Below are 13222 nucleotides of genomic sequence, written 5' to 3'. Positions count from 1 at the left end.
CTGAGGCTTCTTTAATGAGAGAAAGTCTAGTTTGAGTGCTGGATCAGATTTCTCAAGCTGTATTTCTGACAGAGGAGGCCATGTGGCACATCCCTGCTGATGTTAACATTGGTCTGTGCAAAATAAACTCTGGACCAAGTCCTAAAGATCTCAACCAGTGGTTTGCAGGGTCACCCGCCCTGCTGTGGGCAAGACCACGGCTGTCTGATAGAATTTCTCAGCAGCCTTCAGATTACAGAGAAAGTGAAAAAGTAAAAGTGTTAGTTGCTCAGCTGTGTTCGACTCTTTGCGACCCCATGGACTATAGCCCACCAGGCTCCTCTGTCCATGGGATTCTCTAGGCAAGAATACTAGAATGGGTAGCCATTCTCTTCTCCAGGGGATCTTCCCCACTCAGGGATCAAACTCAGGAATCTCCTGCATTGTAGGCAGCTCCTTTACCGCCTGAGCCACCAGGGAAGCCTGTAGATTACCAAGAGGGCTACATTTTAAGGAACTGCTAAGAGTCACTTTTAACATGCATGAATAGCATTCTCTTTCCAATCTGAATGGACTGAGCACCTGACTGAGCCTCTGAATAAAAAAACTAAAAATTCTGTTTATATAATTAAAATATCTTTTTAAAAGTTCATTTTAAAATTCTAGTCAAAAGCATATAAAATTTACCATTTTAGTAACTTTTAAGTGTACAACTCCATGGCTTTAAGTGTATTCAGACTGTTGTGCAAGCCCCATCACCATTCACCTCCTGAATGTTGTCCATCTGTCAAAACTGAAACTCTGTACCCATTCAACAGAAGTTCCCACTGTCCCCAGCCCCCAGCCCCTTGCAACTGCCAATTCTACTGTCTGCTCTATGAATCTGACTACTCTAGGTACCTAATATAAGTGACATGATACACTATCCTTTTGTATCTGACTTATTTCACTCACTTCAAGGTTCATCCATGTTGTAGTATGTGTCAGAATTTCCTTCCTGTTTAAGGCTGAATAAGATTCCACTGTATGTATATACCATATTTTGTTTACCCATTGGTCTGTCAGTGGATACTCGGCTTGCTTCCATCTTTGGCTACTGTGAATAATGCTGCTATGAACATGAATGTATAAACATCTCTTTGAGACCCTTCTTTCAATTCTCTTGGGTATGTACTCAGAAGTGGAATTGCTGGATGATATAGTAGTTCTATTTTTAATTTTTGGAGGAGCCGCCATACTATTTTCCATAGTGGCACCATTTTACATTTCCACAATAGTGCACAAGGGTTCCAATTTCTATATATCCTCATCAACATTTTATTTTCTGCTTTTTTAAACAGTAACCATCCTAGTTGACACGGGGTGGTATCTCATGGTGGTTTTGATTTGCATTTCTCTAACGATTGATGGTGTTGAAAATCTTTTCAAGTGCGTCTTGGTCTTTTGTATATCTTCTTCGGAGAATATTTAAGTCCTTTGACCATTTTAAAATTAGGTTGCTTATTTTTTGTTGTTGAGTTATATGAGTTCTTTATATATTCTGCATATTAACCCCTTATCAGATATATGCTTTGCAATTATTTTCTCCCTTTTCACTCGGTTGATTGTGTCCTTAGAAGCACAGAAGTTTTTTCATTTTTATGAGGTCCAATTCACCTAGTGAGTGTGTGTGTGTGTTGCTTGTGCTTTTAGCTTATGTCTAAGAAATCATTGCCAAATCTAACATTATGAAGCTTTTCCTCTATGCATTTTTCTAAGAGTTTTAAACATATCTTTTTAAAATGTGTTGATTGACAGGTAGATTAGGGAGGAATACCCAAAGGTCAATGAATGAGAGGAAAATGACTCAGAGAGGTATGCAGGGCACTGAAGCCAGCTTTCCCTTTGACAGCATCGTTAAAGCAATAGATTTGAGCTTTGATTTTAATGGATCATACAGTCCAGGGGACAAGGTGAGCAGTCCAGCAGGAAATCCTGAATAGAGGTGTGGCTCAAAGCATAAAGTGGATGGTAGTGCTATGTCCTTAGAGTAACTAGAACTAGAAATAAACCCAACTCTTCCCTTCCCAAAGGATCCCAGGGAAAATGGCCCATCTCAAACTGAGTATATGAGAAAAAATACATCCCCTGAGAACTCACAAAACTAGCCTTAGCACAGATTTGCAACTTGAATTAACATCATCAGAATGGTTCAAAGAAACCTTGAAAGTGAAAGTGTTAGTCACTCAGTAATGTCTGACTGTTTCCATCCCATGGACTGTAACCTCCCAGGCTTCTCTGAAAATGGAATTCTCCAGGTAAGAATACTGGAGTGGGTCATCATTCTTTCCTCCAGGGGATCTTCCCAACCCAGAGACTGAACCCAGGTCTCCTGCATCACAGGCAGATTCTTTGCCATCTGAGCCACCAGGGAAGCCCCAAAGAAACCTTAGATCAAGAACTTAATGTCTGGACTTTCCTGGCAGTACAGTGGTTAAGACTGCATTTTCACTGCAGGGGACACAAGTTCCATCCTTGGTTGGGAAACTAAGATCCCAAATGCCATGTGATACAGCCAAAAAAAGAAAGAAAAAAAAAAAAAACCAAAGGGGGGGAAAAAAAAGAATTGAACAGCTCTGAGTGTGTGGCAGAAAAAAACTGTAAATCTTCTCTGGAGACAGCTATCTGCAAATCAGAGCTCAAGGAATTGCCATAACTATTTTTGTCCCCACAAAATATGAATTTATAGTTAAAAAAAAAAAGAAATCACATAAACATACAAAGAAATGTCCTCATAAGTAAGAACCAGTAGAAGCAAGAGTCAGAAATGTCAGACTCCAAAATAATTCAGATTATTGAAATTATTAGACACAGATTATAAGTTTAAACATTCAGAGAAATAAGGGACTTTCAAAAAGCCTAGAAACTGGAAATATTAGTGCTTTTTGTGTCCTGTTTGAGTTTTTCTCTACCCCAGAATCATGATTCTGGAGTTGTTCTATACTATCTTCTAGAAACCTTATTGTTTTGCCTTAAATGATATATAATCCATCTGGAATTGATTCTGGGGTATGATGTGAAGTAGAAGTCAAGGTTCTTTATCTCCCATATTGTATAATTTAGCTTATCTTTTTGTCCTCAGTGAAAGGATTTACCTGAATTATCTAATTAGCCCTTGCCAGAAGTAAAGTCCTATATATAACATGACTCACTATAAAGGAAGCTCAATATAAAAATAATAATATTTAATCTATAAGTGTGTATTCAGCAAAACCATCATTCAAGAATGAAGGCTATGTGTTATACAATAGCAGTCAAAATTAATAAACATGGAGAAATCTTGACAACATAATGTGAGTAAAAGAGGAAGTCATAAAATCACACACAAAGTGCAATTCACGTAGGTAAGTAAAAACATACATGCATATGTAATAAAAGCATAAAAACATGCATGGGGTTGATACATGTCAACTCTAGGCTAGTGGTACCTCCGGGAAGTAGATGGGCAAGAAGAAGAAAGATAGCACTTTAGCTCTTGTATTTGTAAATATCTTCAATGTCCATTCCTTAAAAAGTATATTACGCGACGGTGAGTACATAGATGTCAGTTCTATTATTTTTTACACTTTTATATGTCTGAAATATTTCACTAAAAATACTTGAAAAAAAGAGTACTTTGGAGCATATCAGTCAACAACCAAATAAACTATAGCTGGAACACATGATATAATATGCTTATGCTCAAGTTTAAGGTTAAATGGAAAGCTATTGTTAAAATGCATGACTCACAAGTCTGGCGATCTCTGGGTTGCTCAGCTGAAAGCCCCAGACGCAGATCTCTCTCCCCAGCATGTAACACTCATCTCGAACAGTCATGAGCAAAGGTTCCAAGGAAATTGGTAGGATGCCTGGCGGGGAGTCATCAGGTCTTACCAGTACAAACTAGAATGTTAAAAAAAAAACTACAGGTGGGCATCATAAACGGAGGTTCATGTATCCAAATATGTAGAGAAAGAATATCATCATTAGACAACATTAGAAGGACATTACTTATTAACTTTGGATCAAGTGTGCATTGGAGTGATACTTCAGCACAAACTTAGGTAGTTCCTGCCTAAGGTTCATGAAAAGTCCCACAAGGCAGAGATTTTTCCAGCAGGTCACTGCCCATAACTGGGTCAGGAAATCAATTTAGTGGGTTGTTACCAGCTTTTTCTTTATTTCTTTAATGAAACAGAAAATAAGGGAAATTATCTGAGTATATACTATGCAGTAAGGAATAACTGTCTCATGACACTTCTGTCTTAGTGATGTTCAAAATCAAAATGGAGACCCAACCAAAGCAACCCACCCAACATAAACAGCTTTGGGGGTCATACTGATTCCAGTACTTAAATACTGGGTCATAATGTTAATTATATTTCTGATGGTGATTGTAATTAAAAACATTTGGAAAATACTGTTGACATGGTTATAAATTTGAATAAGATTTATGATTAACCCTATGATTAAGTAGTGCAGCCTAATTATAAAACTACAACAGGAAAAAATGAATTAGGCCAATGCAGGAGACACAGGAGACTTGGGTTCGATCCCTGGGTCAGGAAGGTCCCCCAGAGGAGGGCATGGTAACCCATTCCAGTATTCCTGCCTGGAGAATCCCATGGACAGAGGAGCCTGGTGGGCTACATACAGTCCATGAAATTGCAGAGTCGGACACGACCGAAGCGACTGAGCATGCGCAAGAGCGCAGGTCGGGAAGAGGAGCGTAGAAGTGGAGAGTGAAAGCCCGGCGGAGCACAGGGGGGTGGGCAGCTGCCCTGAGAATGGGAGTCAAGAAAGAGAGAGAGATTTAGACAGGAACTCTGGGAGGGTCTCTCTGTGGAGGGTGCAATGGAATCACCCTCCCAACCCCAGAAACATTCAGGAAAAATATGGGTGGAATGGATTTGTGTCAGAGTCTTGAGTAATGGTATTTAAAGTACCCATCTCTATCTAATTATTTTGTGTAATTTGTTGTCTTGCTTAGCACTCAGCATTTTATGAAATCAGTAGGTATGTGGTTATTAAAACACAGACTGTCTTTCTGGGCTGGTAATAGAGAAGTTGTGAAGCTGGACGGTCCGTCTTTGGGTGCCAGGCTCCCCCTTCTGGTCTCTAAGGCTCCCCTTCCTGAGCTGACCGCTTATGCTGGCCTCTCTTCCTCCCCCCTGACATTCAACCACTAGATTTAATCTCAGGAAAGATATGACATCAGGTGTTTTTTTCCTGAAATCTAAAATCTTTCTTACTCCAAGTGAGATGGGAGGGGTGTGGGTATTTGCAGGTCTGGCCTGATGGCTTGGATGCATCAGATGTCAAGACAAGGAGACATTCTTTTGGAGGGTCGGGAGTGCCAGGGAGAGAGGTTCTCCAATGATGACAAAAGGGATGCTTTTGAGTTGGACTCTCCAGACATAGAGTGGGAGGAGGGGCAGGCTGGCCATTCCAGAGGTGAAGCGGGGGTGAGAACAGGCAGAGATGCTCGAAGGATGAAGGACTGGGATGAGCAGACTGGGAGAGAGGGGTGGGAAGGTAGGAGGAGTGTTGAGCAGACCTCGGTGCCAGAGTCAGGCTCTGGACAGCATGCAGGCAGGAAGAGCGGGCAACCCCACCAATTCTGGGCTTGAAGGGATTGAGGACCCATGTTCCTTGGTTCCTTGAGAGGAAACACTCACCTTCCTGAGAATCCGTTCATGGTTGATGCTGGCTTTCAAGTCCCTTTTGATGGCTGGACACACAGACGTCTGAGTCTGTACACAATGCTTCTCGTATGTTTTCAGGAACTTTTGAAGAGTGGAAACAACGGGCAGGGGTGCTCCTTTAGTTTTTTGTTTTCCTTGCTTTTCTCTTGGCATCGTTTCATAGTGTCAGATTCCACTTGGATTCTGAAAACTGTAACTTGCCCCGAAAGCCAACACACAGATATCTTTTTTAAGGAGGAGATCACACTTTCCCCACTAAAAACGAGCAAATATTGCTGCACACCTTCTCTGAAAATCATAAAGTACTTCACTAATCTTAAAACGAGAGTGGAGAATCAGAGCAGAAAATTTCAATTTGCAAGGACTCTACTCATGGAACTGGATTCTTTCTTTTAGATTGTTTAAAATGGGGGAAATTCATGGAATTCAGTTATAAAGAAACACAATTAACATTAATAGTGGGCTCTAAATACTTCCAAGTTCATATTGATTTAAAAGTGGCATAATTTTCTTTTAGACATAATTCCTGCAAGGCAATAATTATAGTGGTTAAGAATGTGGGCTTTGAAAGGTAGCAGACTTGGATTTTAGTCTTGTCTCCACTCCTTGATCTACTGTGTGGCCTTAGAGAAATTATAAACTCTTCAAGCCTCCATTTCCCTATCTGTAAAATGGATTATGGTTGTCATAAAGGTTAAATGAGATGAGTTTATAAAGCACTGCATAATACCTGGCATGTAGTGATAAGGAAACTTTATATTATTATTGATGTTATTATTATTACTGATGTATTTTTATTCTGCTGGCTGCAAGAATCAGTTCTAATTTTTGTCAGTGGGATTGCTGGATCAATCGGAAGTTTTAGTTTTTTAAGGAACCTCTATGCTGTTCTCCATAGTGGCTGCACGAATTTACATTCCCACCAACAGTGCAGGAGGGTTCCCTTTTCTCCACACCTTCTCTATCACTTATTAATTTGTAGTGCAAATTTTTGTTTTATATATTTTGACACTATGGTATTAATACTAGGTACTTACAAGTTTAGAACTGATAAATTTTCCTAGGAGATGTACTCTTTTGACATTACTTAGCATCCCTTTTTGTCTCTAGAAATGCTTCATGCCTCAGAGTCACAGATCCCAAAATGTACTGAGATGCGTGGAGGCACCACACACTTACAGGGCTGCTGCTGAGTCGCTTCAGTCGTGTCCAACTCTGTGCGACTCCATGGACGGCAGCCCACCAGGCTCCTCCATCCCTGGGATTCTCCAGGCAAGAATACTGGAGTGGGTTGCCATTTCCTTCTCCAACAGGGCACTTGGGGATATTTTAACTTTTCAAGGGAAAGCTAGCATCATCGTTAGATGCCATATGAACTACTGAGGGTAGTTCACATTTTCAATTTAGGTCACACTTGCATTAGTATCCTATTGCTGGAAATGAGCCCATCACAAGTGAAAAACTTTCTAAAAAGGGAGAGTAAACCCAGTAGCATGTAGAGACACAGGTACTGGGGTGAGGGAAAATCAAATTCTTAATAGCTCTGGTTGGGGCTTTATCTAATCCAAGTAAGCCATCACTGGGATTACCAAGTGTCTCAGGACTTTAAGTGCTAACACCAGGAAAATACCGGGCAAAGCAAAATGGCTCTTCACCCTACCACTCACCCACCGACCCGTGGCCAGCACCCAGTTGTAGCTCCACCATTCTGTTCATATTTCTGCTCCAGCAGCTCCTGCAGAGCAGCCAGACTTGGCAGCTACCCCAAATCTATTTTTCATCTTGGGGCTGGTCTAACTTCTTTTACATGGAACAAAAATGAGGCCTAGGAAGGGAGAGAAGGGATTTGCTCTGGCTGAAAACAGAACTGAGTGTACCGATTCCCAAGGCCATTAGAAAAATTTATTGGCATATAGTTGCTTTAGAGTGTTGTGTTAGTTTCTACTGTACAGCAAAGTGAGTCAGAGAATCACTTTCAATCACCTATCTATCTATCTATATATATCCCCTTTTTTGGATTTCCTTCCCGTACAGGTTACCACCAAGCACTGAGTAGAGTTCCCTGTGCTATGCAGTGGGTTCTCGTTAAGTTTTTGCTCAGTCACGTCTGACTCTTTGTGACCCCATGGACTGTAGCCTACCAGGCTCCTCTGTCCCTGGGGTTTTCCAGGCAAGAATACTGGAGTAGGTTGCCATTTCCTTCTCCAGGTATTTTATACATAGTAGTGTATATATGGGGCTTCCCTGGTGGCTCAGAGGATAATGCATCTGCCTGCAATGCGGGAGACCCGGGTTTGATCCCTGGGTTGGGAAGATCCCCTGGAGAAGGAAATGGCAACCCACTCCAGTATTCTTGCCTGGAGAATCCCATGGCCAGAGGAGTATGGCAGGCTACAGTCCACGCGGTCGCAAAGAGTTGGACACGACTGAGCGACTTCACTTCCGTTCTTTCTTTCTTAGTGTATGTATGTCAGGCTCCCCCAGTGATTCAGCAGTAAAGTATCTGCCTGTAATGCAAGAGCTGCAGGAGACTGGGGTTCGATCCCTGGGTTGGGAAACTCCCCTGGAGGAGGGCATGGCTACCCATACCAGTATTCTTGCCTGGAGAATCCCATGGACAGAGGAGCCTGGCAGGGTATAGTCCATGGGGTCACAAGAGTCAGACATGACTGAGTGACTTAGCATGCACGCAGTGTATTTATGTCAACCCCAATCTCCCACCTCCCTTTTCCCCCTTGGTGTCTACACATTTGTTCTCTACTTCTGGGTCTGTATTTTGGTTTTGTAAATAAGAATGTTTACAACAATTTTTTCTAGTTCCCCATGCATAAATACATGGTATTTGTTTTTCTCTTTCTGACTTACTTCATTCTGGATGACAGTCTCTAGGTCCATCCATGCTAAGACCATTTTTGGAAAGCATCTCTAGTGCTGCTTATCATCAAGCAATTGGCAAACACTGCATAGCACCATGGGAGACTGTGTGGGTGGGGAGAGGGTGGCCCAGGTTTTGGGTCAAGCAGAGCAGGTTTGAATCCTGTTTCTGTCCATTATTAGCAGGGTGATCATGGGTAATCAACTTCACTTCCTTGAACCTGATTTTCTTCATCTATAAACATGGTGGGAATATTTACTCTTTGACATTTGTGAGGATTATATGAGATAACAAATGTAAAGGTTTTTTTCATCAGTAAGATGGAGATGATGGTGACAAAGAAGTGTTATAAGGAATGAGTTAGTACATGATAAATGCTGAGAACAGAACCTGACACATAGTAAATGCTAAGGAGGGAACCTGAGGCATACTGAGTTTATGTGATTTGCCTAAGGGCAGACACTGGTAAATTGTGTAGTTGGGATTCAAATTTAGACCATCTAGATCCACAGCCCCAGTTTGTAACCACTCTAAGGTACCATTTGTTAGAAACTGTTATGAATTGAATGTTTGCACCTCCCCTCCCCCACAAATTCAAATGCTGAATCCCCAGTGGGATGATATGGGTCCTTTGGAAGGTAATTACGGTTAGAGAAGGTCATGAGGGTGGGGCCCTAATGATGGGATTAAGAAGAGACACCAGAGCTTACTTCCACCCTCAAGCTGTTGAATCGGCCATCACCTACAAACCAACTGGGGCTGCCCTGGTGGCTGAGATGGTTAAGAATCTGCCTGCAGTGCAGAAGACCTGGGTTTGATCCCTCAGTTGGGAAGATCCCCTGGAGAAGGGAATGGCTATTCACTCCAGTATTCTTGCCTGGAGAATTCCATGGACAGAGGAGCCTTGTGACCATGGGGTCACAAAGAGTCAGACACAATTGAGTGACTAATACTTTCTTTCCCTTACAAGCCAAGAGAAAAGGCTTCAAAATGAAATCTATCGTACTAGTATTTTCATCTTGGATTTCCCAGCCTCTAGAACTGTGAAAAACAGATTTCTGTTGTCGGTATTCTATTATGGCAGCCCAAGCTGACTAAGATGGTACTATCCAATATTGTTTGTTCAGTCGCCAAGTCATGTCTGACTCTTTGTGACCCCATGGACTGCAGCATGCCAGGCTTGCCTGGCCCTTACCATTTCCAGAGTTTGCCCAAGTTCATGTCCATTTAATCAATGATGCCATCCAACCATCTCATCCTCTGTCACCCTCTTCTTCTTCTGTCTTCAATCTTTCTCAGCATCAGGGTCTTTTCTAATGAGTCCACTCTTTGCATCAGGTGGCCAAAGTACTAGAGCTTCAGCTTTAGCATTAGTCTTTCCAATAAGTATTCAGAATTGATTTCCTTCAAGATTGACTGGTTTGATCTGCTTGGTGTCCATGGGACTCTGAAAAGTATTCTCCAGCACCACAGTTTGAAAGCATCAATTCTTCAGCATTCAGCCTTCTTTATGATCCAGCTCTCACATCTGTACATGACTAGCCTTGACTATTTGGATTTTGTCGGTAAAGTAATGTCTGCTTTTTAACACACTGTCTAGGTTTGTCATAGCTTTCCTGCCAAGAAGCAATCATCTTCTAATTTAATGGCTGTGGTCACCATCTGCAGTGATTTCAGAGCCTAAGACGAGGAAATCTGTCACTGCTTCCACCTTTTCCCCTTCTATTTGTCATGAAGTGATGAGACTGGGTGCCATGATCTTAGTTTTTTTAATATCAAGTTTTAAGCTGATTTTTTTCACCCTACTCTTTCACCCTCATCAAGAGGCTCCTTAGTTTCTCTTCTGCTATTAGAGTGGCTTCATCTCATACCTGAGGTTGTTTTTATTTCTCTAGGCAATCTTGATTCAAGCTTGTAACTAGGGGAGGGAACGGCAAACCACTCCAGTATACTTACCATGAGAACCCCACTATACAGTATTACTGTTCACAGTATCAAGTATTTCTCATAAGCCTCTTCTGGGTATATACACATATATTCTATAAATATTCTACTTAGATCCTCTTAAATCTTGAGTTTTTCACTTACTATTTTAGCATGAGCATTTCCTTCTGTCATTTCTATAAGTGTGTGGCCCAGGTTAGCAACTATCTAGGTAACTGGCTGGTAAGTTAATATTCATTGGAGGTTTCGGGAGTGACCCCCACGGATGCTAGATTTTCTCATCTTGTCTGGTTGTGATTTTCCTGGAAATGGAAGGTGGGAATGAGGGGTGAGCGGGTGAGAGTAGGGGCCTGAGGGTCCTGCCATCTGGAGAAGCGGTGAGGGGAGAAGTGTCCCTGCCCTGAGTTCTGAGTGCCCTGCCCGCCCACCTCCAACAGCGGCTGGCTCCCAGAGGGCAACTACATGGGAGGCCTGGAGGGGCTGCCTTTTGCTGCCTTCTTCAAAACCCCTGATGCACACAACAGTTTCGAAAGATTCCGGAAAGAATTCCCACTACCCACCGATGCCGGAAATCCCTACCCTGGGGATGTCTGGGCGGAGAGGCCTGTGTCCCTGGGACCGGGGAGGCGCAGGCCAAGCACGACCTCCACCGAGCCCAGGTCTCAGCGTGTCTGGAGCACCTCATCATAGTTCGGAGTGCCGGAGCAACCTCGCCCTCACCCCGCACGCTCCCGGCCCCTGGCCCGCGCCCCGCACTCACTCATGCACCCGGTCCCTGCCTCCCTCCACCGCCGCCGGGTGGCTTCCCGCGTCCGGTGTGCACCGTGGAGACGGCTGCGCGGCAGCGGCTAGGGGCGCGGCCGGGGGAGGTCGGTGACCCGCGGGGGCCAGAGCGCCGGGAGGAGAGGAGGAACAGCGGGAAGAAGGAAGGAGGAGCAGCAGGAAATGGCGTTCCAGGGTTCGCTGGGGCTCTGCCCGGGACCGGGAGAACTCCAGGTGCCCTTGCTGCGGATCTGGGTCCTCGCAGCTGATGGCGCTGCGAGGGACGAGGTCTAGGAGGGGACAGAGTTGGGGACCCGCGTCCCTGGTTATCGGTGGGGCATTGGGGGGCGAGGAGCAGAGGTCTCCAAAGGGTGGATGCCTCGGCCTATTTCCCGCCCACGCGATGTCAGCTGTGGACCGCACCCAAGCCCCTAACTGGGTTCTTCAAAGAAACCGAGTTATAAATGGTGGTTACAGCCCACAGCAATAAGCAGAAGCCAAGGTGAGAGGACTCGCCTGCGCACTAGCGAGGTTTCCTTTGCGACTTTTTGTCTCCCCACTCCCAAGAGGAAGGGGGCACCAGAATAAAGGGGGCCGCTCAGGGGCTGGGCCTGGGAGTTTCCTGGGGAAAATGGAGGACAGAGGTGCAAAGCAGTTGGAGCTTTGGGAAGAAGTGGTTGGGGGAGGAAAAGGGGTTTTTTTTTTTTTTTTTTTTTAAGATTTTTTTTCTTTTTGGTCATGCTATATGACTTGCGGTATCTTCCCCTACCAGGGATTGAACCCATGCTCTCTGCACTAGAAGCATGGAATCCTAACCACTGGACTGCCAGGAAAGTCCCTGAACAGAGACTTTTAAGAAATCTTGCTGTGGGCAGTGGCTTTGGGGCTTGCAAATTTAAAGCCCCCAGAGATATCTATGCCCCAATCCTGGAAACCTATGAATATGGTATCTTACATGGCAAAAGGGACTTTGTAGATGTGATTAAAGTTATAGACCTTGAGATAGGACTGCTATCCTTGATTCCCTGGGTGGGGCCCATCTAAGTCTGCGAACTTGAAGTAGGGAAATTTTCGTTGCTGTGCTAGAGATGAGTGATGAAAAGAAAGGTCAGAGAGATGCAATGAGAATCACTCAACTGGCTGTTGCTGGCTTTAAAGATGGCAAAGGAGCCAAGAAATGTGGGCAGTTTCTCGGGGCTCAGAAGGAGTGGAAATGAATTCTTTCAAACCTGCATAAAAGAACTCAGCTGTCCTGACACCTTGCTTCTAGTCCAGTGACACCCGTCTGGGACTTTGACCTCCAGAATTATCAGATAATAAGTTATCTGTATCTATCTATCTGTGTATCTGTGTCTCTCAGGTAGGGTATAGAATAAGCTCTTAGTAAATGTTTAATGAAACAATGAATAATGAAATAAATTGGATTAAACAAATTCACAGTAAACTGCAAATGGAAAATAGTCCCGCAACTCCTCCACACTGACTATAGTTTTTTAAGTGTATAATTTAAACCCAAAAGTAAACTGAAGCGGTGGGGAAGGTCAAGAAGGGCAGGGAGGAATCCTGCTTGGACAGATGGGACTGTCTGGTGAGCTGCCCCCTAAAACTTGTCACCCCAGGTCATTTCTGCTTTGTGCAGCCTCTTCCTTTCCCCTGCTGGGCCCTAGTCCAGGTTTCCTACAATGTAACCAGAAGGACAGTGAGAGAGGAGGAGTCTGGAGTGGGGTGAGAGAGTGCACTTACTTCCCAGAGCAGGACTCAAAAGGAGATGCTTAGGAAACAGAGAATGATCAGGAAGGTCAGAGCCCATGAGGACAGGGAAAGAGCAAAGTCAGAAAATAGACCATCAGAGAGGAGATGAGGAGGCCCTATGCACAGTGGGCAGGTTTGTAAAGGAAATGTAACACTAGGATTAGGATCGGCTGCAAGTGTCAGAAAC

General features: G+C 43.7%; 1 protein-coding gene across 7 annotated transcripts in view; it reads right to left on the bottom strand.

The window, feature by feature from the left end:
* The window catches only part of LOC122676070, a 54952-nt gene extending 43355 nt beyond the window's left edge, over positions 1 to 11597 (bottom strand). For 4 of the 7 annotated variants that reach the window (XM_043875384.1, XM_043875385.1, XM_043875380.1 and 1 more), the window contains exons 1-2: positions 5676 to 7632; positions 3748 to 3900 (exon numbers count right to left, since the gene is read on the bottom strand). In XM_043875384.1, the coding sequence (XP_043731319.1) occupies positions 3748 to 3900; positions 5676 to 5855 (333 nt within the window). In that variant the 5' untranslated portion in view covers positions 5856 to 7632. Of the gene's footprint in view, positions 1 to 3747; positions 3901 to 5675; positions 7633 to 11281 lie in introns of those variants that run through there. The other 3 variants (XM_043875381.1, XM_043875382.1, XM_043875387.1) reach the window with 3 other exon arrangements.
* Positions 11598 to 13222: the final 1625 nt, after the last annotated feature.

This window comes from Cervus elaphus, chromosome 19 (assembly GCF_910594005.1).
Source record: "Cervus elaphus chromosome 19, mCerEla1.1, whole genome shotgun sequence".
NCBI classification, from domain to species: domain Eukaryota; kingdom Metazoa; phylum Chordata; class Mammalia; order Artiodactyla; family Cervidae; genus Cervus; species Cervus elaphus.
The sequence above is the reverse complement of the archived record's forward strand: the minus strand, read 5'-3'. Positions and strand labels throughout refer to the sequence as shown.